Raw genomic sequence first — 27,479 nt, forward strand, 5'->3', positions numbered from 1 at the left:
TCCAATAAGCAGATAATTATGGATGTTTTCAAAGGAGAACCACCCCCCCTCCAGGGAATCAGTTTCATTCTCAGTCACATGTATATATATATCATGTATACATACATCTGTGATGGAAAAAAATTTCTACTTCTCCATATTGTACATAAATCTATAATGGCATTAGAGCTGAAGAAATAATAATTTTTAAAAAATTATAAGGTTTAGGAAGAAAATTCTAGGATGAAAAAAAAAAAAAAAGATAAGGAACCAATCCACTGAAAGGGCAAAAGCCACAGATTTACTCATGGAAACCTTATCTGCCCCTTTGGCCATGTTAGTGTGTCCTGTTTGTACTGGGTCATTGAGACCTGGGGGAATACTTTCCCACCCTTTATATGCTGATTTGTCGTTCCTAGAACTAAACCAAAACATCTAGATTCATGACTGAATAAATCCTCGCTACCCTCCACGTTCTTCACAAACATTATCTAATGCATCCTTCAAAAAGCTCCATAAATTTTGTGAGAGGTGAAATCAAGGTAAAGCCCTTCAGCAAAGCCAAATATTCCACACTGTCTCTCTTCAGAAATACAGCACCTGTAAGCATTGTCACCACTTCTACACACCTTCGTGTGCTATGGACATACAAAGATCATTTGTTGGCATAATGTGTATGCGAATTGGGGTCCCAAAGCTTGGTCCATCTGAAGGCACCTATGGCTTTTTCATCAACTCCAGATGAACTCATTTGTTTTTGCAGAAAATGTGCTGCTTCTGCTTCTTAAAGAGCATACCAGTAATTCAGACACCCATAGAGGAAGGATTTCTTTCCTCTGAAGATCAGATTCTCACTCAGCTCCTAAATGACTGCTCCAGGCACCACGTTATGGACTGCAGAGTCAACACTTACCATGCTGCAGCCTCACCACCCAGCAGTGTTGTGGTGACCTGAATTCCCAGCTTTGCTGCAAAAAACACTTCTAAGCTTACTTAGAAAAGGAAACCTCTGGGACTGAGCTTCTCAGAGGAGATAGAACAAGGAAGGATCATTTTTCAAGCCCAACAATACACAGGCTAGAAACTAAGTTGTCCAAGTCCCTCTGCCTGCTTCAGAGGGGTGTAATTCTGTGTCTGCAGAGGGGCACTGGTTGGCAAAGCATCAGAAGACCCCATCATTTCGGCACTCTCGGTTTGGCAGCAGCTAAATGATGCCTGGCAAGACTGGAAAGCTTTTCAAATCGAAGGCATTGTTTCCCACATCGGGTATCTGAGCCCCATCTTGAACTTGACTCTCTTTTGAACCTGCATATGGATGTGAATCCAGCTGGACACGCGCCTCTCTCCTGCCACTGCTGTGTTACTCACCTATTGTACTTCATGAATGTGTGGGAAATAATTATGCTGATAAGCTTAACATTATCTCAGTTATCAAAAGTGTCTAATGGTTTGTTTCCATATACGAACCTATTTGAATCAAGTCACTTGTGGGTTTTTTTTTAAGTCAGGCTTTACAGGATCAGCTGGGGAGTGGTAGGAGCCTAAGTTTGCACTCCCACATTATTTGCTTTCCCTTTTGAGTACTTATTTTGGCAAAACTTAGCAGTGAGTTTCTACACTGCCCTCCAAGATGAATTATAGCTTACCACAGCCACCCAACTGTTTAATTCTTTGTAATATCTAAGAGGAAATTACTTTCTTGAGCTTTGAATATATGATTAAAAAACAGATTGTAGCACATAAAACTCTCTTTTAATCACAGTGTTCTCAAGACAACAATGCAGATCATTCACTGACCTGTTCTCCTACCTTCATCCTAAACAAAAGTGATTATTTATAACACTGTATTTTTATACATCTTCAAAAGGAAGCCAGGGAAGAACCTTTGGTGCAGAGCAGCAAAACAACAACTGAAAGAGGCAATGCAATAATTCCCCAATACATTTTAAGTGCTCAGGCCACTAGTAAAAAATTGTGGAATGCTCAGCTACCTATTGTCAAAATGGAATACTCACTATCTTTCAACCAGTTTGCCATTTAATAGGAAGGTGTCTTCATGGATGCTTGGTGGAAGTCTGTGCTGCCCTTTTCCTGTGGAAGAGTACAGCCATATTTGGCAGGCCTCCATGAAGGAGAAGTTTTGTGGGTTCTTAATTTCTCATGTTTCCATTCACAAGCTGAGCTTTTAACTTGTACTTCGTGAGACAGACTCATCTGGCAGAAGACATTTCCTGACTACTTCTTTTCCTACTCTTAAGGATGTTCTTTCTGTTTTTAAACATAACACAGGAATTAACGCTCAAGAGGTCATCAAGGATGGTCATAAATCTTTGCAATTTATTCTTGAAGTCTTTTCAAGAGAGTGTTTTATTCTTCATAACTAGGCAGTATAATCATTGACATGCCAGAGGACCAATGTGATATAAGGAAGAGTAAAAAGAAACCCTCATGACTATGAGGTTATCTTTTTCATCAAGTTGGTTTTATGAGAGGTGAGTGGTTGAGTTCAAGCACTTCCGCTATGTTGTCATAAAACAGTACCCAGCTCAACTGGGAAGCTCTGCTAAAATCATAGAATCATGAAAATCATGAGCATCCATGCAGCAGTTGTTCGGAGACCTGAACTACATGCTAATTTGGACTAGATATAACGTACTGCGCAATCAGGAGTTGGTGGCTTCCTGGGAACCCCTCTTTTGTTGTTGTTGTTTTTGTTTTCTTTTGGTTTTTGTTTAATTCCTGGGATGATTCTTTTCTCATGAAACTCAGGAATTGATTTCTCTGGTGCAGTCTAAAGCAACGTCACTGTGAGTACAACCTTACCCACCCAGTAACTATCAGGACTACACAAGATGACAATGAGTTTATCAGAACCTAGCCCCTAATATGGAAGGTAAATAGAAAATCATCCTATGAAACATGAGATACAAAAGTGATATGAAATAGTTTCTTGTTAACCAATTCAAAACATCCCGAACAAACCAACCAGTGAGCTCTATCTATTTGCCATGATCTGAATCTCCTGATCTGCACACTGCCTTCAGCCAGAGGAGAAGGGGAGGGAGAAAAAATATGCTAATACAAAAGAAAAGCAAATAAAACTGAAAGAGAATGGGGAAATCACAATATTTGAATGCTATTAATCAAGGAAAACTGCTTAAGCATTTAAGATAACTAGGTCTCTCTCTATTCCCATGATAAAAATTTACTAATTTCTAGAGATGATGGCAAGTGAGTTGGGTGTTTTGTGGCTTCATTTCTTTCCTACTGTTAGTATTACTGTTTTCCCCAGCTGATTTACATCTCTGCTTAGAGCAAGCATTCTTTCCCATGGTAAGAACACAAAAACAAGGAAGAAAGAAACACATAATGTGACTCACAACCATTGACAGCCTCAAGTATTTATTCTTCCTTCAGGCATTGATTACACCAGCCTACAGAACACTGTGCCACCTTCTGTAAAGTTATTTAAATTGGTCTCACCTCCTAATCCATTACTTTTTTTTTTGGATGCTTATTATCACAGGAGGATCGCTTCCAGGCTGCTAGCATTAGGCCATGTTATCTCACCTTTAAAAAAAATCTCATACACCTGTTCTTTTTTTTTTTTCCACAGCTCTAGCCCTTAATTTTAAGAACCCAATTTGACACTGATTCCTCTCTGAAATAGCACATGCTTTATTTATAAGTTTGCATGAGTAATAATAGATGGTCCTCTGTCTGTCCTTACTGGCATGACCTCCACAGAGTCTACAGGACTGTCCTCCAACCCTGACCACTGTTCTGCTCTAACAGATGCCATGGACTCCGGCTTCCCATAGAGAGCATATGGATTATTTAATCCACATAAACGATCAAAATTTTTTTGGGAGGACATTAAAACATCCCTGCTGCTATGTCAAAGGGGGAAAAAAAAAAAGCCAAACAAAACCCCCCACCCTTCCCCAGATTGCTGACTTCAAAACTGGTCCTGTTCTATGAACTTGCTTTGCCTTCTGCCACTTCTAGAAAAAAATCAGGAAAAAGGACTGACTAAGGACCCCTATTACTTCTACAACCCACAATCAAATCTTAATACATGCCAGCACTTGTAAACACATATTTTTTGTTTCTCCCTCTTCTGGAAGTGTAGAGAATGATTTCACTATTGGGTGAGTTTGGCTTTTGTTTGGGCATAAGACCAGATGCCCTACAAAAGAATGCCCAGCTATTATACCAAGCAACCTCCATACCACCACTGCTCAGAGAGGCACGCCTGTGCTCTAGGGAAGAAGGCATCTCATTAAGGACAGAATTTTAAGAGAATGTGTTTTCTTTGTAGCTCCCTGTGGTGTGTACAGCATGGCTTCTAGTGTTTTGTTCATTGAAGTCCACTGATTATCAGAAAATAGATGGGCAATGCAACTAAAGAGAAAAAGCAATCCAACCAAGATCAAAGACACCAGAAATTCTAGTAGATGAAAGCCTGTGCTTCCAATGCTGCTAACCACGTGATGAGAGTTTGCAGCTGAGGGGCCTGAAAAGACAAAGTAGTCATAGGTCCTCCTACAGAGAGCTACTGAAATCATCATGGAGCTGGCCACAGCTGTAAGGTCCACTGATACATCTCCTTAAGCCATCTAAATCCCTCTTAGAGGACAGAAAGGAGGAAAATATGAAAGGCCAGAAGCAAACACTGTATAATTGCAGCATTCCTAAGCCAGTTTAGTAGATAGGATAACACCGAAAAAGCCTGTCGACATCATTTCCAGCTCCACTCAGCTAAAACCAATTCCTTCCCAATAACAGCTATACTTCACTCTTAGCTTTTATGACCCCAGTGGATGAAGTTTGAAAAAAATTAATACTTTGCATTACTGAGTATTACCTGCACTCAGATAAACAAGCAAGACAAGGGAGAGAGGGGGAAATATAGGGAGGGTATGGGAAAGCAAAAGAACAGAATAATAGGGAATAAGGTTAGAAAAAGAATTAAAGTTAAATCAGCTGGACAATTCGGAATAACCTCCTTTTACTGTAAATGGTTAATCATTGACTCCTTGGTGGCTTTGAAGGAACAGGGCAGGAGGACCTACATCAGCTGACGAATTATGCAGAAGTCTATCCCGGCTGAATTAGGCAAAGGAGATGGTGAAAGGCTTGACTCCACCTATCCTCTCTAGAAATGGGGAGCAGAAAAATGAGGCAGTGACAGGGCTGGAAGAAACTGAACAAAGGTCCCGACTAAGTCAGTGGCCGCATTGACATCTCCTTTTCCTGTTCTCTGAAAGCGAGACTGCTGTTTCCTTATCTGACTCTAGAGGACAGCCAAACGTACTTGATTTTCAAACGGGTCAACTGGTTTCTGGAAAGGATAGTTCTAAGAACAGACAGCAAATATAACTTCTTTACAGCAACTAATTCATTAATTGCAAATTGCCTTATGATCTTTTTTAACCAACAGCTCAAAGTAAAGCAAGACTGCAAGATGGGGCTCACACTGTACAGGAGGATTATGGCAACTAAAAATATGCACACAAAGACTAAGTCCTGAACTAACTGCATTTCTGGGGTACATGTCTGCTCCAGCTTAAAAAAAAAAAAACACAACAGAACCCCCCCCCCCCAAATCACATCAAATGCATACATAACCATATTTATATCCATGCAAGCAAGAAATGATGTTATCCCTGCAAATGGAAAACAGCACCTCTCTTTCAAACACAGAAAAGCTCCTACGGATAACCTTTCACAAATAAACAACCTGCTCTGCTTGGAGAGGGATTTTATAAAGAACAGAGATTACAATGGGCTTAATCATGATTAAACACTGATCTGGCTCAATCTACTCAAAAGCAGACAAAAGATAAATAAAAACCTCCAGCAGATGCATTTCATACTGGAAATTCTGGAACCTCAATTGACGTCACACTTTTTATGTTCTGATAATATCTAGAGGAAACAGTACACTGGATCAAGAAAACAAAAGCAAATTTTTACTTAAAATTCTCCATGTACTGTGTAGAAAGAAGGCGGTTACAGCAGGGAATGAACAGGGCAGCTCAGCATTTTACAAACCTGTTTTTGACTGCAGCCGAAACTGCACTGTCAGAGTGATGCTACTAGAAAGAAACAAGCACTCCATTTTGTCCTCATCTCCTGTGCCTTACCCTGTAAAAATGGGCAACAGTACTCAATGCATTTTCCTTCAGGCAATAACTACTTCTGATCAATGGCAGGCATGTTAAATCTCTTTTAGTAAAATAACACCCTCAGCATCACACCAGTTGTAGTTCAATGATTCCTCAGGTACAGTATGAAAATTCTGCATGATGGGACAGGGCTGTGTTTAGCAAATATCTCCCAAATACAGACATCTGGTCTTTCCTACAGCTGAGGAAACACAGGAAAGTGATTCCACATCATGGGAGACAACTTCAGCCATTAGTACTTCTGAGGAGGTGGGAAATGTCAAAAAAGGAGCACAGACTTTAGAGATTGCTTGTTTACAGTGCTAAGCTTTCCATTGTTAGCAACAAGGTAAATGTGTTTTCTTTGAAGAAAGAGAAGTCACTCTTTATATGGGGCAGGGGAGTCTCTCTGGAGGAGAAGGCTCATCAGAGTTTTCTGATTCTATCATCTCCAGCAGAGATGCACAATGGATGACCAAGTAAGATTCGGCCAGCAGACAGAAGAGGTCCCTTCCTGTGCTGAGAGGGCTAGAAGGTACATCACTGCCTGTTCTGGTGCCCAGCAAATGCATCCTGTACTTCATAGCCACAGGCACCAGGTGAAAGACTTTCAATCCCTCTTGATTTGTGACTTCCAAAATTTCTCCAGTGAAGGTGAAAGTCCCCATACAGACAGTGCAAGCCTATTGGTAATTACTTTGTTCTTTTCACTTTCTTTTCACTGACCTCTTGGACATAGCTCACATAAATTTGTCATCACTGTCACAGGCAGACCTTAAAAGTAAAATTTATGTTACCCTGATTTTCAAGCTGCAAGTTATGATCAACTTCAAGAAGATCACCCCTAAACAAAATCAAATTTCTTACCCCAATTCCTATCATCCTTCAGCCCACCCAGTGTTTCTCTCAAGCTAGTCTGATAGATCACCTCCGACTTCAAGGAGAATAATCATTGCTTTGCTGAAGAATTCCACACTTTACAAACTGCAGCTCTGAATCACATGATTTACATTTCCCAGATCATATCATGGCTGGGCTTCTCGAACAAAGATTTGGGGAGGGCTCTACCCACGTTTGTTACAAGCACACTGGTGGCTCAAAAGGCCAATATGAGACAGGCACGTTCGGTTGCAAAAGGCACAGCAGAAAGACTCCTTAGGTGGTATATTCTGCAAAGCATGATTCTTTCTGCGTTGTCTTTTCTCCTCAAGGGTGATCCTAAGGTTAATCTGCCAGGGCTGAGCGAGCTTGGACGGGGGCAGCGAGGTCCTCAGGACGTAGGTTTAATTAGAGTGACCTTCATTTCCTAGATAAGAAGTCAACAAATGTCTCTGTCTACGGTCAAGTAGACAGTCTTTTCTCATCCTGAGTAACAGCAGATGTATTTACTTATGAATACACAAATAGGAAAATAATGTTCCCAAAGCAGGCTTACCTTACAAAAGGGATCACTAAATTGTACAGATTATTTAACTTTTCTCTATAACCTGCCTGTGAAGGAGAAATGAGCTCAAGAGCCCCTGTTAACATCTGAAAGGTGCAAGGAGGAACATCTGACAGAATGCAAAGAATATTTTTATTTTTCTTACAAGACGGATGACCCTACTAGCATCAAGCACAAATGAGAACAATTGTTTTGGTGTACTTGTTGCCTATGGAATAGGACTACAGATTTAAAATGCTAAAACAGCAACTGATGTGAAATGTCACCTGGCTAGGCAGTTCAATCTGCTAATTACTTAAACAGATTTATTTTTCAACTATAAAAACAGCATGTTCCTCAGGAGAATTATTTTTTCCCCCTTCCCCGAATAAATACTATTAACATTTGCCAAGTAGAATTCTTCATCTGCAATTAAGGATTTCCCAAAATTAGATCAAGCAAAGTACTCAAAAACACACTGGGGTAAGAGTGTCTCTGGGAGTCTCTCCCAGAGCTATGCTTCTGGAAGGGGAAGCAATGTTTCATACAGATCTCAGCACCAACGAGCCTGCGTGCCTGAGATACTTCCTTCTAAAGCCTGAGTGGCCTTGAACCCTTGTGGGTATGAGGCTGGCACGACTGCAAGCTCTCCTGTGGCATCTCGCCATCTGTGTTCGTTACTACCCTTGGCAAATGGCAGCAAACCTTCTAAATCGAAGGCATGCAAGTAATACAATCCCACAGCAGCTGGGGCAAGCTCAGTGAGGAGGCAGGGGGAAGCAAACAGATCAATTTGAAGGTTCAAGGTAAGCCAAAATACAGGTAAGTATGCGCTTGCTTTTAAGCTGCTGGTAAGACCGCTCACAGGGAGTCTGTGGCAGGATGGGTCTGATGGGCTATGGCCAAAACAAACACAAACAAGCCCATCTCTGACCCAGAACTTTCACTAGGTAAACACTGTTGTTCCTCTTGTGTGACCTAGTTCACTGAAATAAATTATTTTCTTGTTCCTCTTAACAACAGCAAGTGTGGTGTTGGGGTTCAGCTCCACAACCAGCATCTCCATCTGTGGTGCTTTACAGGCACCCATGGCTACCCAGAAAAACAAACCAGTTGATGAGCAGCATCCAAGGGTCAATCAAACTTGTCCCAATCCAGGATGAGCTGTAATTAAACCCTGGCAATCACACCTTCTGTCTTGGCAACCCCAGGCATAAATGCCGCCAAGTGTGGTAGATCCTTGGCTTAAAGGGTCCATTTTGGCACAATTTGCCAAAACATTAGGGTTTAAGAAATTAAACAAATAGAGTCTTTGCAAGACAAAGCTCTTCACAGTGTGTTCAGCTTATTTTCAATGGTCAAGGTGGGAAAAACATTTAAAGACACTTAAGTATCTAAGATAGTCAGAATGGCATGAAACCCTTTTGCAGTAAGAAACCAGCAAATCTATGACATGCAGCTTTTGAGGCACAGCAGCATTCTGCTACACCGGAGCAAGCTTTCCCAAAGGGGAAAGTCTTTCCACAGGGGGTTCCCATCTTCTCAAGACCCCAGTGGTTCAAGCAGCCTGCTCTGACAGTCTGCTGCTTCATGTGCCTCACCTGACAGTCCATCTGTGCTATGCATGGCCAGATAATTTTATGACACTGTCTCAAGGCCTGGTTCTCCAGAGACTCACTACAAATGCACTTAACTTCAATGTGGTTTGATTTAATGGAGCTCATCTGCAGCACGAACACTAGTGTGCCCGTAGGTCTTCTTAGGGGGCACTACTCTTCAACAGTGGGCTTCTACTCACTCTGGGTTTCCATGTGAGTGTCAAAATATATAACAAGACTTTCAAAGATGGGCAAATTTTAGAAATAAGAAGAAGTTTCCAAAGTTCAAAACCATGTATGATAGACTGGAAAGTGTTCTATAGGAAAAACGCTTTAAGGTTATTATGTTCATAGCTTTCTTAAAGAAAACCCAGAAAAAAATCCATCTTACAATGAATGTTAAAATATTATCACTTAATAATATTCTGTATTCCTACAATACAATGTATTCTGGCATCATAATGCTGATAAATAATGATGTAAGAATAGAAAACATGACAGCACATGTTCTCAAAACCTGACTCTGCAAGCAGGCTGGACAAGGAATTTTGTTCTAGTCTGTGTTCTTTTTCCCCTCCTGTATTTAAAAAATAAAGACAGCAAATTTCTTTGAACTTACATAATTCTATCCTGTTATTTTACAGAGAGCTAAACTGGCCTTTTAAATTCATTAAGCTTGGCATTGTATGAAAGAGGATATCAAATATTCAGAGAGCTCAATTTAGAAAGATCACTTTTCTGAGGCTGAGCCTTTCTGAAGAGCTTCCTGCAGAGTTCCAGACAATGCCTCAAACAGCCATTCTCACCAGGCTGAGGTTACTTGACCTCACCAGGCCATGTTTCTGGAGGCATTGGGCCAAAGGGAGGTACCAGTCCAATGGAAAGGTGAGAAGTCTACAGGGTGTGAGGTGCCAGAGAGTCAAACTGCTGCAAATGATGAAAATTTGTGAATATTGACCTATTTTGCACAATGAGTGGTTGAGAACCATGCACATGTTATATTAGCCTTTCAAAACCAGGTTGCACAGTGCCCTATTCAACCTGGCCTTGAACACTTCCAGGGTTGGGGCATCCACAGTTTCTCTGGGCAACTGGTTTCAGTGCCTTACCACCTTCACAGTAAAGAATTTCTTCCCAATATCTGATCTAAACCTGCCCTCCAGGGTACTGCTGTGCTTGCAGTACCTTGGCTGTAGAGCAACACCAGGTTTTATTATTTACTGCTTATTATTAAGCATTGCTTACCCCAAGCTTGTTGTAAAATCAGAGAACACCAAAAACACGTGGTCAGCTTGGACAAAACATATCCCCTCTGCTTTCATGCATTATGTAGCTAGGAAGATGTCTTATTTTATGCTGCGTGATTTTCCACGAAGTTAGGAAGCACGACTAACGCAGAGGGCTTTAAGAGCTTAAATGTGTTATGACAGTTGTATTAGAGATATTTTTAAATACCTTTTCCAGTGCTTCTCTGTCAACCAGCTCCTGCACAGCCAAAAGCTTGATACTGTAAGAAAAAACAGAGAGAAAAAAAGAATGAATCACCCCATTGCAAGTATTACAGAAGCACAAGCAACAGGAGAACTGAAGCTCTCCTTTTATCTTCTCTCTTCATAAAGAGATACAAGACATGCTCAGAATATAACAAACCAAAGCAACAGAGACAGTGTTACTTTGTTTGCCTTGAATTAGTGATCCCAAGCAGGTATCTTGGTTTTCAAATTACAAGTATATCTGAATTCACCATACAGAGAAACTGCATTAATCACTACTTTTTTAATACCCCAAATGAACACCAGAGGATCTTCTGAATGACAAACATGGAAAAATATTCTAGACATTTCTATCGGTTTTAGTCAACTTTGTTCTTCAGTATCAACATGTTTCTACAAGTCCCATGACAGTCATTCCCAGGGATTTACAATATTATATATGAGGTACAGTAATTAAGACAACACAGCTAAAGAAATTTGAGGGAGAGATGAGGGAAATGAGCATCACTGTTTGAAAGTAGTGTAGAGAGATAATCCATGGTTATTATTCTTGTAGTGCCCTTTGCTGCTCAACCCCAAATTTCTTCACCTACTGAATCTCTTCTAAGTTTACCTCTAGGGGCTAAATCCTGCACACTGAATTTCATTCACTTTAAAAAGATTATTAGAGTTACTCAAGCAGGATTTTGCCCTGTAAGACAGGCAAAATTACAGCTAAATCGGGTATATAAGAGAACCTTGTATAACATCTAATCTTTCATAGAGATTTTAGTGAGTAATTAGAAATCATCCACCCTCCTTCAAATTCAGTTACTTGCACGTAGTGCGAAAGTCCAATCTTTTTCATGCTAAGGAATTTCAGGAAAAGATTTTGTTGCATCCCTGTCAAGCCGAAGGGCTCACAGTATGGGTATGAACCTGAAAAGCATTGCCAGCAGGTCAAAGGAGGTGATCCTTCCCCTCTATGCAGCACTGGCAAGGCCAGAGCTCACACCTCTCCATCACTGGGCGCTTGCCATCGAGGGTCCACAGCAGCTGCCTTGGCCAGAGAGTAGAAGGGATCAACAGCACTTCTACTTATAGAGCTGGGCATCTACTGTAGGATGTCACAGTTAAAATTCAGTCCACCTAAAATTTAGCTCTCGACAGCTTTGGTGCCTAACTGCATTTAGATTCATTATATAGTTTAATGAAATGAGAGAGGAACCTCACTGTCCCAGGGTGGTTCAACCCATCTATCCTGGCGCCATCCCCTTAAGTCCTCCTACAAGGGCAGAAGCTGCCATCCCGCTACACTGCCCCAAGCCAGGCTTACAGAAAGCTGGCAGGCTTTTTACCCATGAAGTAGACCTGTATTGCAACTCCAACTGCTCACTTTCTTTACCCAGTCTTAAAACCAGTCACTTAAGATATTATCCTTTGACTCCAGAGGATAATTTCCTTTACCCAAGGATACAAAAACATTTCCATGGCAATAAAAGAATCAAATGATGCACACAAATATTGTTTAAATGACTCTCACCACCCTGTAGATATATACAGTAAAGAGACAGTATAGTTAAAAGCTCATATTCAAGACAGTGTGAAAAGTCAACACAGAAGTCTGCCAAAGGATATACAACACAAAATTTTATTAGCCTTTCAAAACTTCACAGAAATATTGCATAATCCTTGAACATCCACTGGCACCTTATATGTTAATTATCTACATCCATCCTGTAACAGCAGCTGGCAAAACATAGTTGTAGTCTTGTCCTTCTACTGCTTTCCACTGCAGGTGGAAACACATGGCCTAACCCCTAAACACAAATGTGCTTTCACTTTAATGGACTTCTAGTTTACAGATGTCTTCAAGGCATCATAAAAAGCCTGCATCCAATGAATTATAAAATAGCCCCAGACAACAGATTTCTAGTCTGTAGAGGCTATTATTACTAAGACAGAGTGGGTAGAGAAGGTTCAGAAAACAACAGGATAATCAGGAAAATGAAAAAGGTATTCCATTAAAGCCCAACCACTAGAGTAGCAGGGGACATGCAACTTTGTATTACTGTTTGGTGAACACACTATGCTGCACACAAAAGTTCAGCTGAACTGGAAGGCACTTAGGGTAAGTACAAAGCCAATACAAGGTATTTTTAAACATGATTTTCCTTGCAATTCTGCCAGCATACAAAATAAAGATGGGATGGGCACCAGGCAAAGAAGGCACCTCCATTTAAAAAACACTGCAGGATTGTGTCCAACTCAGAAGAAGCCAAGGTTGATGCACCTTAGAGAACAAAGTCCATTAACACAGGCAGTAGCAATGCAGCCACAATCAAGACCTGGCTCTGAATTCAGGAGTCACCCCTTTGTTTTTGATGACCCACCTGTTGCGGTGCACTTCAGAAAAACACAGGATGGGTGAGAGGGAGGTGGGCTAACACACACATGGAGGCAACCAGGATGCTCACAGCTAGCTGGGCTGCTGCAAAGATGGCTTGAAATCTGTGTGCATACAATAAAATCTAATATTCTGCTATTCCCTTCTAGATTCTGCTATTCCCTTCTGCAAGCTGGACAACAGTGTGGGTTTTGTTATGCAAATTACTTTTATCTTTCTTCAAGCTAGAGACTTTGATTACTTAATCAAATCAATCAAGGCTGCAGATGCTTCTACCAATTGACTGATTTATTTCTAGAATGTTATTTGTGATTTATCTGACACTCAATAGCTTCAGAAGAAACATGCAGACTGTCCCAAATGGAAGTACCATTTTTTCATTAGAGATGATCATCTTACTGTACAAACCTACCTTCCTTTCCATTTACACCTTTAAAGCCCCATAAGAACTTTTTCAACTGGTATGTGTTTAATTAAAACAAAGTATACAGGGTCACACAGAAGCAAGCAATGAAGCAGGGAGCAGAAATCTTTTTACTTTATTTCATTATATAAACTGAGATGCTGTGCTCTTGTTCAGAGGTGAAGAACCCATACACAAAGGGTTTACATCCTGCAGAGGTACTGCATATGCAGGGCCAGAATCAAATCTCAGTTCAAAGTTGTACATGATTTGCAGCAACGCTGGTTTTACTCCTGGTGAGAAGAAGACTTCCTCTACTGTTACAAACTGAGAGATCAATGTTTGCCCAGTACTTTACTCTTTTCTCCTCAGGTAACAACAGGTATTTTTTCTGGGTCAAAAGGAATCAGCAAACGCAAATATCAGCCTTTATACAACCAGTTGCAAGATCCTTCTTTCCTTAAAGCACCACCACAGATGCTGTCTCTGCCCACTGGAATACAGTCCACTACCTAGAAAATTGCTTTTGATAACCAGTTATTTACTGCTATTTCGTCCAGCAGATCCAAGTAACATTAGTATGTGCTACTTGATGCAATGTCAGCTTGGAAATGCAGCTTCTTTTAAGGCTGCTGCTTTGGGTGTCTGATGTTTCAAAAAGAAATCTGGCTGCTTATTTAAGCATTACATCAGCAATCTTAAAACCACTGAGAGCAGCTCATAACTTCATTTGTTGTTTGTAGTTGTTGTGTTCACCAAGGATTTCAAAGCAGACGGGAATGAAATCAGTAACTGAGAAAGGGGTGAAGATCTCTAATTTAAAAAAAAAACTCTAATAAAATGCAAGGAGAGTTACCAAAAGCCAACACTGAAGTCCAAGCTCTTGCTGTCTACAATATGACACTTAGGTGCTCTTTTCATATATCCTTAGCATAAATTCTTTCATCCTCACCCATGTTATGCAGACATTGACTCATGAATAAAGTTGTAGAAAAATCATATTTCCCAAATAAACCTGTTGGTTCCTGGAGAGCCTGCTCTAACCTACCAGCTTTAAAACATAGTGGTTAAGAAATCTGTAATATGAATAACTATACTGACTGGACAAAAATGACCCTGCTTAAATCTGAAACCCTATTAAAAATACTAATGGGCTCAATTACTTACATGATCTATTTAAACAAAGCTATTGAAATTAATATCCTGTCACCCCAGGCACACTCAAAATACTTGAAAACATGCAGTGATCAGGATGAAGGACTCTCCTCCAGCAGTAAAAATATGCAAACATGATGTGCTGTCAAGGAAACACATGACTCCCTCTTTTTTTGGCTGTGGGTGACGCACAGCATTCTCCTCTAAGGGAATTCCTTTTGGTTTCCAGAAGATTAGTCACAGTGCTGAGCAAATGCCTACAGCTACAGCACACTTCTATGCCTCAGGGTATCATTGCAATCCTTTCCTCAAAGTCTTCTAACTTAAAAAACATTGGGTTACTCTCTCTAATCACACGTACCCAGGAATAAAGTAAGTCTTTTCATCAGTCTTTTGCAACACTGCAAACTTGCCAATGGGTCCCTTGCTGGTTGTGCATTCCTATTCACCACGAGCCATTACGATCACATTTAATTTGCACAGAGCTTCACTTCCCAGCTTGAGCTCACATTGCCCACAAAAACCCATCTGCTCTTGCAGTAGGGAATGTCGGGGCCTTCCTAAGAACCACTACAGAACTACTACTGCCTGCAAACCAGCAAAGCTATGGCTCTGCAGCAAGGCAGATGGGATGGACTGAGGCCATCGCACAAGACAGATCCTAGATCCATCCATGCAGAATGCACCTGAGGTCGTCACCTGAGGAAGAAAAGCTGCTTCCTCCAAAACCGGCTAGGAGAGTGTTTCAGGGGTAGAGAGGTTTTAGAATTACAGCCAGTTTCTGGACCATCCGTGTACAGAATTAGAATTGCAGCCAGTACAGACATGGGTCACTTGGACACCACTCTCAAGAGAGGGTCTCTAGAGCAGAGCCCTGCATCAATGAGCAGTGACCCACATCTGCTGAGCTGAGCACAGCATGAAGCTGAAGTTCCCATTCAGTGCAGAACCTGGTAATTTTGATTAAAAGGGAAAGAAGAGGAAGTGAGGAAAATATGAAGCAATAAGCACAGCAATCAGAGAGTCAGCAAAGTGTTTAAGTGAACACTTGGCCTCATGACAGTGTCCTACAAAAGCTGCAAGATGCAGGGATGCAGGGCAGCTGCTCAGGTAGAGCAGCAAGACCTCGGCTGGAAGCTGGCACTCCCAGCACCTGGGACACCTTCTTGGCCTGAAAACAGGTCATGAATAGTGAGTCTCCAGGCATTCCAGCATACTCCCACTTTCCTTTTCTTTCTCTCTTTAGCCTGAAAGCAGAGCTCCCTGGACAATCGGTGCTGCCTGTCTTCCACCTGGGGTTTGGTACAGCATGTGGCTCATTGCCCGGCATCACCAACCTAGATGTGTTATCCAGCAGCAACGTGAGCTGTGCTTTGCAAGCTTATAGATCTTTGCTCAAGGCCTGAGTTTTTCCAAAAGCCCCATGCTTTCTATTAGCCAGTGCATAAGCCTAAATTTAACATCATCAAGAAGTGCTATTTGACTTCTCTTAATTTTCTGTCTCCATCTTCAGCATACAGCTGTACCAAATCTGACTCACAGACTTTATTACAAACAGTCCATGCAAAAATCACTCAATCCCAAAGCATCATTTTGAACAACATTAAATAATTCTCCTTCCCTTTTAGTCAACAAACTTTTCCTCTTTTTTCTTAAGATAAGATCCCATAACCATGTTACGGTCCATAAGGAAGTTTTATGGATGACTTACATATCCAAGAGCAGAGTATGATGGACGCACATAACTGAAGTGCTTGATGAGAGACTCACATTAGAGTTAGTTAACAAAAAGAACAGGACAAGACCACTTGGGTCATCAAATTTGTACGCTAAAATTGTATTTGCAAATCATACAAACTGGCCTTATTCATAAATCAAGTCTGCTCTAAAAGATGGGCATGAAACATGAAAGTTAGAAGAAAGAAAAGAAAAAAAAAATGCAGTTGAGATGTGCTAATGCTACCTGTACCTGGAAGGGAGCCCTCCCCATCAGCTGGCTGCTCTCCCCATACCTCACCTCGATCTTCAGCTCTGCTGGTGAAAGGGCACACTCATCACCATTTGCACCACAGCCCCTTGTTTTCCTTTAGCATTTGCCGGATGACAGTGTGAGTAACAATAAGGATGGGGAAGCTACCAACATGGGTATGTGTTCACTGTGAGGGCTGTGGTCTGTCCCTGCTGCAGCCAGCTGTCGACAGCCTGAGGTTAAGGGCTGTGATTAACCGTTTTTTAATCGTTTTAAGCACAGGAAGATGCTTAGCCATCAAGCATGTGCTGCTTTGGGAAGTACATGGAGGATGTTTGTCCCAAAAGGGACAAACACAGAAAAACCTAGATCTTGTGGGTTAAAAAAAATAGGGGGGGGTAGGAGGTGGTAGTGTGTGGAAGTGGGGGTGGGTTGTGGGGTTTGTGCAGTTTTTTGTTGTTTGGGTGTTTGTTTTAAATGTAGAGCTGCTGCTGGAATTTGTCCCTTGCTGCTAATGCCTAATGAGACTCAAGGCTTTGTCTCCTGACTCTGTCTGCCCCAGTGATGATTACATTGCATAAAGGCAGGCGAAAGAACAGCAGGTTCCCAGCAGCAGCACAGCAGACTATGTTTAACATGGTGAGATGACAGTGGACTAAGTCTCTGAGCACCCTGGGGCCTGTAGAACGATCTGTGTCGCTCCCTTTTTGGGGCTGCCCACACTGACCAGGGCAACGGGTGACCTAAATGGGGTCCCTTGGCAGTGAAGGAGCAGCCTTTCAGACATCCATCAATGCATGCACTGTGAAAAGCCATCTCATTTTTGCTGGTATATCCCATCTACAAAGTTGTCTTTCCACTCCTTAGACCTCGTTTGCTCACACCCCCATAAAAACAAAAGCAGAAGGAGGAAAGGAAAAAAGCCTGCTTAATGACTTTCAGCCTCATAAACTTCCTCCATCTACCCCTGTGAAATCTGACAAAGAAAAAAAACATCAGTTTCTCCTCCAATAAAAGCATCTGCATCTTCTCAATCACTCCTTAAATGGAAGGAAAAGTTGTGTCCACTGCCACGTCTTAACAGCTGCTGGAAGCCACCGGAGAGCTTATGAAGTAAGCTGATGGGCTTGGATAGGAATACCATGCCATACTGCTTTGGGAGTAGCTGCCAGCTAATGACACAACAGTATGAATTGGAAGATTTTCAGGAAAAAAATGTATCTACAGTAAGAAGAAATTATGATAAAATCAGGGAGCTGCATTTCCTTTAAAAAAATATATTTACTTAATATATAATTATATTAAATGTATTTTTATATATCCTATAGATGCACATAAAATAGATACTGTAAAATTTATATATAATTTTATAAACACATTCATATAGATAGAGGTAAATTTATTTAGGGCTACTCTTTTTGCAGCTTTCTCATTCAGATGAAAGCAGATGTTCTTTGATGTCTAGTCATCACCAATTTCCCTGCCGCATGGTCTGAAACCAAAAAGTAGATCAAGGCAGCGTAGCTGGAAAGAGAATCAGGAGTAAATGGAAGGAGCAGTGAAGTTGCAATCCATCAAGCAAACTGGCGGCATAGCACAGGCCACACAAACAGTCTTCCTCCGATGTTTGCATTTGCAGATCTATTGCATTATGTGAGTGATTATGTGAGTATTTGTCATGGGGAGAAAGGAAACTGTAATGGAACTAAATGAGGGAAAACATGAATTATGGATGGTTACTACTGAGGGTTGCAGGGGGGCAACAGCAGCATTACTCAAGCTGACAGGCAGGAGGCAATTGAAAGAGTTCACTCCTTCCTTTTCCCATTTCAGTGGTTCCCTGGGTTCAGGGATGCTCTCTCCTTGCTGTTCTCTTTCCAAAACCTACAGCAAAGACATCTTTTGCAGACCTATGAACTTTGCACTGAGGGTCTGATTTATGTTCAACTGATGCTGTGGTTTCAGCACAGTTATATCATTGCAGGAACAGAAGGATGATTCAAACTCTGAGCATTGTATATTCCCAATGCACAAGAGCAAAACCAAGAAGGGAGGTTGCAAGAACAGCCAACTTCTTCCTACCACTCTGGAAGGGAGTAAGACATGCTCACAAAATAATCCAAACCCCAACCAGTTGCAGAAAGCATATCAATGCCCATGTATAATGAGACTTGGAAGCCTTCTTGACCACCTCCTTGGGAATGCCCTACACAAGCTCTTTCCAAATGGATGAAATCCATGCTGCTGTGCATAGAGACTTTTACTATGTCAGTAAGTAGAGAAGGTCACACACAGAAAAATAAGAAGGGAGCTACTCAAAACTCCCAGAATCCCTGTGACACTAAAGGAACATCATTCTTATCCATCTACCAAGAAGAAGTGTCTTCCAAGTTGTGAGGCACTGATGCTCATCAGGACACGTGCAAATTCTGAGTGTTTCCACCGCAGAGAGGGGAATAGGAGCAACAGGGAAGCATCCTATTAACCTCTTCCTCCACACAGATGATCACATCTCAGGCCTAATTCTTTCCTTTTCCAGGTAAGGGGGAAGGAGACAGGACATCATTTCTGCTTGTATAAAGTCTCTCTGTCTGAAGATCCCCTAAACTTTTAAACCAGAGCAAGTCACAGAAGGGTCATTCTCTGCGTGCACGCAATGCACATGTAAATACTGTCCTTTCTCTCATTATTACATTCAGAAAGATTTGCTAACCCATCTTCATTCGAGAGAAAACAAGCCCTGTGCTAACTGCAGTTTTTAGAAACACTTGGCTAAGTTACAGGCCATCCTATGGCCTTTTCTCTTGATGTCCTGTTATTATTCTTCCCTGTCCTTCTCCAATTCTGTCTCTGCAAACTGGCACAGCGCCAAGAGAGTAGCAGCAGTTAGAAAAGTAAAAGTCAGGGAAGACTTCCAATGTCCTCAGAAGAAATGCTGGTTATTAAGGGCCGGGATACATTGCACTTGATTGAACAGAACCAAACCTGATTCCTGAGAGGCAAAGGTTAATTAGACAAATGGCTCAAAAGGATCAATTTGTTCTAACCCATAATTTGCTGATTTTCTTTTTTTAATTTAAAAAGAGAGTTTAAAATAGACCAGGCTGCTGAAAATATGCCCCAAATTCCCAAACACATGAGATGAAACCACAGAGGGCCCAGGACTGCCAGTAACATAATGACTACAGAATAGTAGCCTAATGAATAAAGAAGCAGCAAATGAAATACCTACATTAAATTATACCGAACGCAGCAATCTCGTCTCTACATATCCACTAACAGGGACTAACAGGTACACACAGCAGCAATGCAGTTTAACTTCTAACATCATTCAAAACTCAGGGTGACAGTCCAGCAGGCTTCTCTGTTACCACTTCCACCTCCCACTTCACTGCTTGCTCCTGTGCCAAACACTTCACCACATGATAATTCAGGCAGCAGAAGAGAGTACTACTGCAAGTGGTGGTGGGGGGTGTGTGTTATATTTACTCACAAAAAAATACACGAGTTGTTGCAACTCACTTCTGACAGACAGCAAACCAAAATCAGTTGCCTACATTTAAAAAAAAAGGGAGGGGTAGTTGGGTTTTAGTTTAATATATATAATGATAAAGTGTATTTTTCTTCTTTCATATTTCATTTCTTACTATATTTAACTAAGAGCAATACTGTCTCTATTCAAAACAGTGCACCTTACATTCAGTGGTTTTGAAGTTGGGCAAAATCCTCTGTATAACATTCAGTCATAGGATTTTTATTTTTTAATTTTTCAAAGGATGCCTGTTTCCTTATAATTCTGCAGGAAGAGAGAGGCTCACAGAGAATGTTGTGTTCGCAGCAACATTGATTTCTTCTGAGTCATTAAAACTGGACACGGGCAAGTTATTCAATTCACACTGAATTATTCAAATCTGTCCAATAAGGGAGGAGACCAAGACTGAAAACAAAAATTTAGAAGGTCATAAAAACCAAAAGGTGACTTAGAGCTTCCAAATATAGGCATTAAGTTATAGTGTATGTGAACTCTGGCATTTGGCTCTTTTTCTGGAGTTTCTGAATCATTCCCTGCTGGGGTAAAGTGTATTAATTCCAGAAACAGCACCTTCTCCTACCCAGTTCTACCCTACCACAGCAATGGAAAAACTGAGTAGTCCTTATTAAATCAAATTGACATGTTTGGGAAAGGGCACACCACCACACTACCATTCTGCCATGAATTATAAAGCTACCAATAAAATGTTGGGGCCTTGGGAGGTTTGAAAACTCTACTTGAAAACTCTCCTTCTATGTCCCTGAAAAACACTGGTAAGAAACAAAAAGTCATTTGAAATAATCTGCTTCCCTTTCTCCATCAGGTATTTGAACAGTGTACAATCAAGCTCTTATGTGAAAGCTTGTCATTCGATCTCAGAAACTTAATGCAATATTACTTTGTCATACATGCACATCCTCATCTCAGAGAAATGAGTTTACCCGGTTAAAAACCTTACAAAGGTATACAGTGAAAGTCAGCTTGTTTTGTAAAATACATGTTCAGGAGCAATTCTACAGTTTTATGGTAGTACAACCATGATCAGTTGGTGACATGTGAGCACCAGTAATAGTTAGCCTGGTGTTGTGTAAAGAGTATTGAAGCTTCCTGGCTGAATCTGGATACAGAACTTCAAAGTTTTCTACAGTATACTCTTAACAAAGAGATTGACCCTCAAGAGTTGGCTCCTACTTTGAAGAGGCTGGCAGAGCACCACAGCAATTGGGCATTTCATACGAGCATCTTTAGCAGAAGACTTTGTGCCAAAGTGGAATTGTTTCAGTGGCAGAGGAGGCTAAACATCAGGGATTAAAACAGAAAAACACACACAAGAAGTGCGTAGAGAGACACTACGAAATTGCTGAGCAGAAGCATTGTGATGAGGGGAAAAGAGCAGTACAGAAACCAAGAGCAGTGCTTTGGTCAAGTGTACTCTTCTTCATGGTTCTTTTATGACCAGCTTATTTTGCCTTACAAATTCAAAGACGTTTTGACAAAAAGACTAAAATGAAGTGCATCATTATAACAGGTAGAAAACAAAGCAGAATCTGTATTAGCAGAGAGCTCACATGTTTTAAAGACTTCCCGCTCTGTGGCCAAAATTCAGCCCACCCACGTTCTTACAGCGGAGCTTTGGAAGCTGGTGGCAAGACCTTGACGCTGCAGTGCTCTGCAAGAGCAAGGGGCAGGCATCCAAAGACGTTGTCAAGGTGACTGAGGTCTTGTCACCATGAGGAGGTACCAAGTGTAGGTTTAACAAGATAACACTCTTGCGTTACTACTCTGACAAAAGTCTCCAGCACAGGCCTAGCCTAACACTATCAAGTTTGCACGTCAGAGTGGAGCATCAGTCAGCACAGCCATCTGCTGCATCACACACAGGAATGGCATCAGGACCCACTGCCAACAACTGGGTTGCCCTCTTTATAGCATTTATACCATATGGTGAAGGAAAAGTCACAATAGATGAGAATTCCTCAAAACTGTCACTCAGCTAGCCCACTTTAAAGATTACCGAAAGCAGAACAATTTGATACCCAAGTTTTGAATGAATATGAACATTCATCCTCCTAAAACTGAAGTCAATTGCACAGCCCAAAACATGAAGCAAAGAAATGGAAAACTGTGAAAAGAAGCGGGCCAGAGGGAGCAAAGGCAGAAACCTCAAGTTTCACATGCCAGAAAAGATGACACTCCTCAGTCTTGCATGCACTGAAGCCTTTCAATGTCAGAAAATCCATAGAAGACAACTCAGTAAGGCTATTCACAAGTGGTGTTGCTGTCAAGCCATAAAGAATTTTGTTTACACTCTTAGGTTTCCAGACATGAGAAGAATATTATAGTCAGAAAATAACAACCAGCCAATACAGAGGTTGTATCTGCAAAAGCACGCAGAAGGCACAAATTAGATAAGAAAACTACCTGTCAAATAAGGGTAAGAAGTTAAAAACCTCCTTTCCAAGAGCTAATTACAAAAGTATCCTACCAGCTTCATCTACAACATCACATGATGCTGCATTAGAATAGGGAATTTAGCTTATGGGGCATTTGGAGTGCCATTTATATAACTTTAACCCAAACAGCAGACCAGATGGTCTTTCTATCAGTCCAGTTGTTTTGTACTTTAATAATGACTTTGAAGTGTGATGAGGGTTACATGAAGCTTAAGCCTCTGGCTAGCCAAAAGCCACAACCGCATATAGCCTTTGCTCTGAGTATCAGAGTAACACGGAAAGGTTTTGATTTAAACCTCCAGGGGATGCATCACATAGCTGTAACTCTAATCCAGGAGCAAATATAATCTGTCCGCAGTTCTGAAAGTCAGAAAAACTGGCTGAGTCTGCACTCTCCCAGCCAACTGCTGTGCTCAAACCAGCCCCTGCTCAGTTTGCTGGCAGAGCTTTCCAGCAGAGATATACTAAGCAGAAGGGAGAGACCACTCAAAAAGAAAGTATGCAATGTAAACACATAGCCGAGCAGACTGTGGCCTGTTTACACAGGCTGCTACCATTCACTTTTTCTACTGCATCCCAAAAAATTCCTTGAGACTGTGTGCGGTAGAATTCTCTACCAATCAAATCCTGCGCGTCTATCTCCAGCAGTCATACAGAACCACAAATGCAGGAACGCTGGTCAAAAGAGACTGCTGGATACAACAACACCCTCAACACGGGATTATCATGTGTCAGCTGAAGCTTCACCCAGCTGAGTCTTGAAAACCTCCAAAACACTGACTCCAACACCTTGAGATAACATCTTCCAGTGCTGCCCCAGCTTCTGAGTGAGGAAGCTTCTTCTAACGTCTGGTCTGAAGATCACAAACCAGCCAGTTGCCCACTTTGTACTAAAGCCAGGGGTTATTTTACCTGCAGTGCTAGGCTATGGGCTTCTGTTGACACAGACAAGTTTCTTCAGAATCTTCAAGACTGAAGGGTTACCATCTGCCACAGCAGCCACTCCCCTCAAATTATGTACTGTTATAGAGCATAATAAGTTATTACTCATCATAAAGGATATTTACCCTGTGTAGCAAATATATACTGCCACAATGGTCTTTGTTGACAAAGGGAAAGGCTTATCTGACTAGATACGTGGGTCAAGTAAATGTTTTCTTTCTCCCACCTCAACAGCAGCTTGTGCCAGATTCTTCAGAGGACAGAGTGAGACACATAGGAAAGAAGGTGAACAGCTTCTCTGTTTTCCCCCTTGCTCTCATCTCACATAACAGGATGCCACCACTGTCCATATATGCATCTCATTTGGTGGTTCTCAGGCTTTCTGGGCCGTAACCTGCTGTTAAGATTGAAGCTGCCTTCCATAGAAGATGACACATTGTTGTGAAACATTTGACCAAAAAACACTAAAGACAAGATGTCTCACTAACCACAAGATCACAGTCATGTCAGTCACACCTCAGGAATGGGGTAAGCGGAGGGCAACTAATCCTTTATTTGAGCTTCTGCCTAGCTCCTAACCTGTGTGGCATTTTCTGGTATGGGTTTATTAGTGTGCCATCTTAAAAGATGCTTTGAAGCAAGCACAGCATAAGGTTTTTTCCCCTTGTTCTAATATGTACTTAGAAAATAGCACAGTTGAGTTACTTTACATTTGCTTATCACAGCAGTCGCTCAGTTCTAGTATCTCATGACTTTGAGATCAGGACGAACTTCATCAGTTAAGGAACCTCATCAAAATGATCTATTTCTCCTACAGAAGAGGAACAATCTGAAGTTTCTATCATGGAAGATATCACTGAAAGTTTTAAATTGTGGATTGCTTATATGTGTAATAACAAGTTTCAAATCAAGAGTATTGTATGGGTACACACAGAAGCTTATGCTGCCAGCAATAACGGGCACTGTTACAAAAGCAGATTAACCATCTTTCAGTCAATGTCTGCAAAAACATGGTGTACAGAGGCCTGCCCAGTAAGTGCTTCCCTGCAGCTGAGGACTGTGCACAGGAGCATGGCAGCTCACAGTTTCTCTTCAGTCATAAGGAAAAGCCATGTGCCGTGGAAGCTCAAGTCAACTGCTGTCCAAGTGGAGCCCCCTGAACCTCCGGGTGGATGGGCAGAACAACCACGAAGCCAGGACCCCATGTCATTTCTACAACAATTCCTGCGAGTTCAAGGGCATCAGTTATGACTTTATGACTAACAGAACCACTGCATTTGTCAGAGTAATAAAAACCAAACCAACAAAAGCACTGTAGTGTCAATATCCAATGATATTTGACTTAATAGGGAATAGTGTGGCATGGTGGAACAAGGGCAGGCAAAACAGCATCATGCTGAAACACAACAGCACTGCCCAGGCACCCTGTTCCCAGTGCTAGCACCATGACCATGCTGGCCACATCCACCCTCCTGAGATGGCTTATTGCAGAGCTCTGTCTTCCTCAGTGGGCAACAGCACTGACCAAATGCCAGAGCTGACCACCCGAGGAACCTCTCCCCACACCATATCCCCACAATGCAGCAGCTCTCCTGCTTGTGCAGTTTTAAAAGTTAGCGTCTTCATACACCGTCCCCCGTGGACCTCCATATGCTTTACAGAGGTGGCAAGTGTCCCCAACACATACAGCCAGGTCATAGTCCATCTCTTGCAACCGCAGATAACATGGTTCGAACAGTCCCCACTCCTGCTCAGTGAGCTGCATTCAGCAGCTGTTTAAGTGAAGCCAATTTACTTGGCAGACAAGAAGCTCCCAGATTAACCTGGATCAACTCCGGGTGCTGAGGAACAGTAACAAGCAGCTAGCGGGTGGATCTCAGAAACACGTGCCTCTTCACTGGCGATCAGAATATGCCTGAAGCTGCAGAGAAGTGATGGCACTCATTCAGTATTGTGTCAGAGATGGACATGGGACAGAAGCAGAGCGGCTACAGTCCCTTCTCCTCTTAGACCACTTCACTTCTTAGTGCCTCATTTAGACATTTTACAGTACAAGAAAGCATACACATTATATAAGTGCTAATTATATGGTGTAAAGGGTTCCTACTTCTGATTTAAGGAGAGCATTAATACATTATTCATTACTTCAACTTTTAGTCTTTGCTATTTGGATCATTGCTGTGATTTTTGTAGCATCCCCTTTCCTCCCCATTTAGTCAAATAGTTCCTTGCTATAATTTTGATTACAATTTGCAAACACTGGTTTGTGGAGGATTAACTGTGGTGGTGGAAGCAAAAGAAAAATCCAGCAGATGACCTAGTGCTAGTTTAGAAGCACAGAACAGTAACAGGAAGTGTCACAGTCTTCTCAGCAAGACTCTCTTAAGCAGCAGAAGTCTTAGGCTGTTTCTTTCTCAAAAGGGCATCAAATAAATCCTTAAACACTGAACACCTACAGCTTAATCTTCAATGGCCATATGCTATTTAAAAAATAAATAAAAATAAGTAAAAACTCAAACCAAAAGCAGAACACCTAAGAAATCACACAGAGTGGAAGGACGGAAAGGGTCATTAATTTCATTACAAAGCTCTCATGAAACACTGATGCCTGCAAACTGTCACAACTGTCACACTGCACAGCCAGCATGTAGGTACATAACCACTTACTATAGAAAGTTGTAGAAATGACCATTACATAAATTCCAGAGGGTTGTGTCTATGGAGGAATTTTATTTAACCAGCCTGCTACTATCCTCTAAGCAAAAGATTTAAGGTCTAAAGCAAGGAGGACTTGTCATATCTGCCTCACCAGAAGCATAATAGGGGAAAATAAACATGATTCTGCTGCGTCAGCTCTGTCACCAAAGGTCTTCCTTTAGAGAGGGCACAGGTAAACTTAAAAGCAAAACTCCAAATCCTTCTAAATTTAAAAGGATGTGAGCTTGTTGGGGATTTAAAAAAAACCAAAATAATCTTTTTAAGGCTTTTCAAAGAGCCACGGAAAGGAGATTTTGTTAAATACATGATTCTCACCATCTTCTTATTTGTGCTATGCAGCGTAGGGCAAAGATTTAAGGCGCTTTGCCTGTGAGTGGATGCAGCTTGACACGAGCTGCGGCAGTGTGCATTCCCTGAACTGAAGTAACCCTGCACAGGCAGGGATCCAGCCAGACATCTTAGGGGTTACTAGGATTCATATTTAAAGAGGAGAAACACTGACTCTCTCTCTCTCACTAATAAAAATAAAAATTGCCAAAGGCAGATGTCTCTGTGTGCTTAAATTCAGTTTGGATAATATGCGGTTGGGATTGCGTTGTCACAGGATTTAATAAGAGGAAGTTCTCTTATCTCCCTTGGTTAAGCAAAAAAAACATGTCTTTTTTTGCTTTACAGAGAAAAGAGAAAAATAGCACACACACCACACAGCCTCTGTACTGGTGTAAGGGGCAGGAAAAAAAAAGTTACTGATGTTTTGCAAGTCCTAGCAGTATCAGAAAGGTTAATAGAGTTCACTGAAGTTCTAATAGTGCATAACTCTAGCATACCTGCACAAAAAGGTGATTTCATTTGTTTTCTTGTTTATTGCTCCACGGGACAGGGCTCAGAAAAGAGAAGGGGTTTGGAGGCAGATGCCATTGACTAGTTCCCCTTGCCATTCACCTTGGCTAAGCAGAATAGTTTTATGTAGCTGTGCAGCAAAAGTAAAGTACTGAAGCTTCCAGACACAGCACCACATTAATCACTTCAACCAGGTGGCCAGGATACCCAGTGAGAAGGAAAGCCTCCACACTTTCTCCTAATGAAAGGGAGTCAATGGAACAGCATCTCAGAAGGCACCTGTCTCCCCACTGGGCTGGCTGCTCTCACACATGATGCCAACCTGGGGCTTCCTGAATCTGAATCTACAACAGAACTGCCTACAGTCCCCTAGATGCTCATCAGTCTTCCACTAGTTTAAGCAATAAAATACTAAGCT

The 27,479-nt window shown here is 41.5% G+C and overlaps 1 protein-coding gene across 1 annotated transcript in view; it reads right to left on the minus strand.

The window, feature by feature from the left end:
• Positions 1-27,479, minus strand: part of EEPD1 (endonuclease/exonuclease/phosphatase family domain containing 1) — a 62,359-nt gene that overhangs the window by 16,944 nt on the left and 17,936 nt on the right. The window contains exon 2 of the mRNA XM_051768553.1: positions 10,626-10,677. Coding sequence (XP_051624513.1) covers positions 10,626-10,677 — 52 coding nt within the window. The remainder of the gene's footprint in view (positions 1-10,625; positions 10,678-27,479) is intronic.

Source organism: Manacus candei, unplaced genomic scaffold (genome assembly GCF_025592945.1).
Source record: "Manacus candei isolate 608988 ecotype Guabito, Panama unplaced genomic scaffold, ASM2559294v1 h1tg000095l, whole genome shotgun sequence".
In the NCBI taxonomy this organism is placed as follows: domain Eukaryota; kingdom Metazoa; phylum Chordata; class Aves; order Passeriformes; family Pipridae; genus Manacus; species Manacus candei.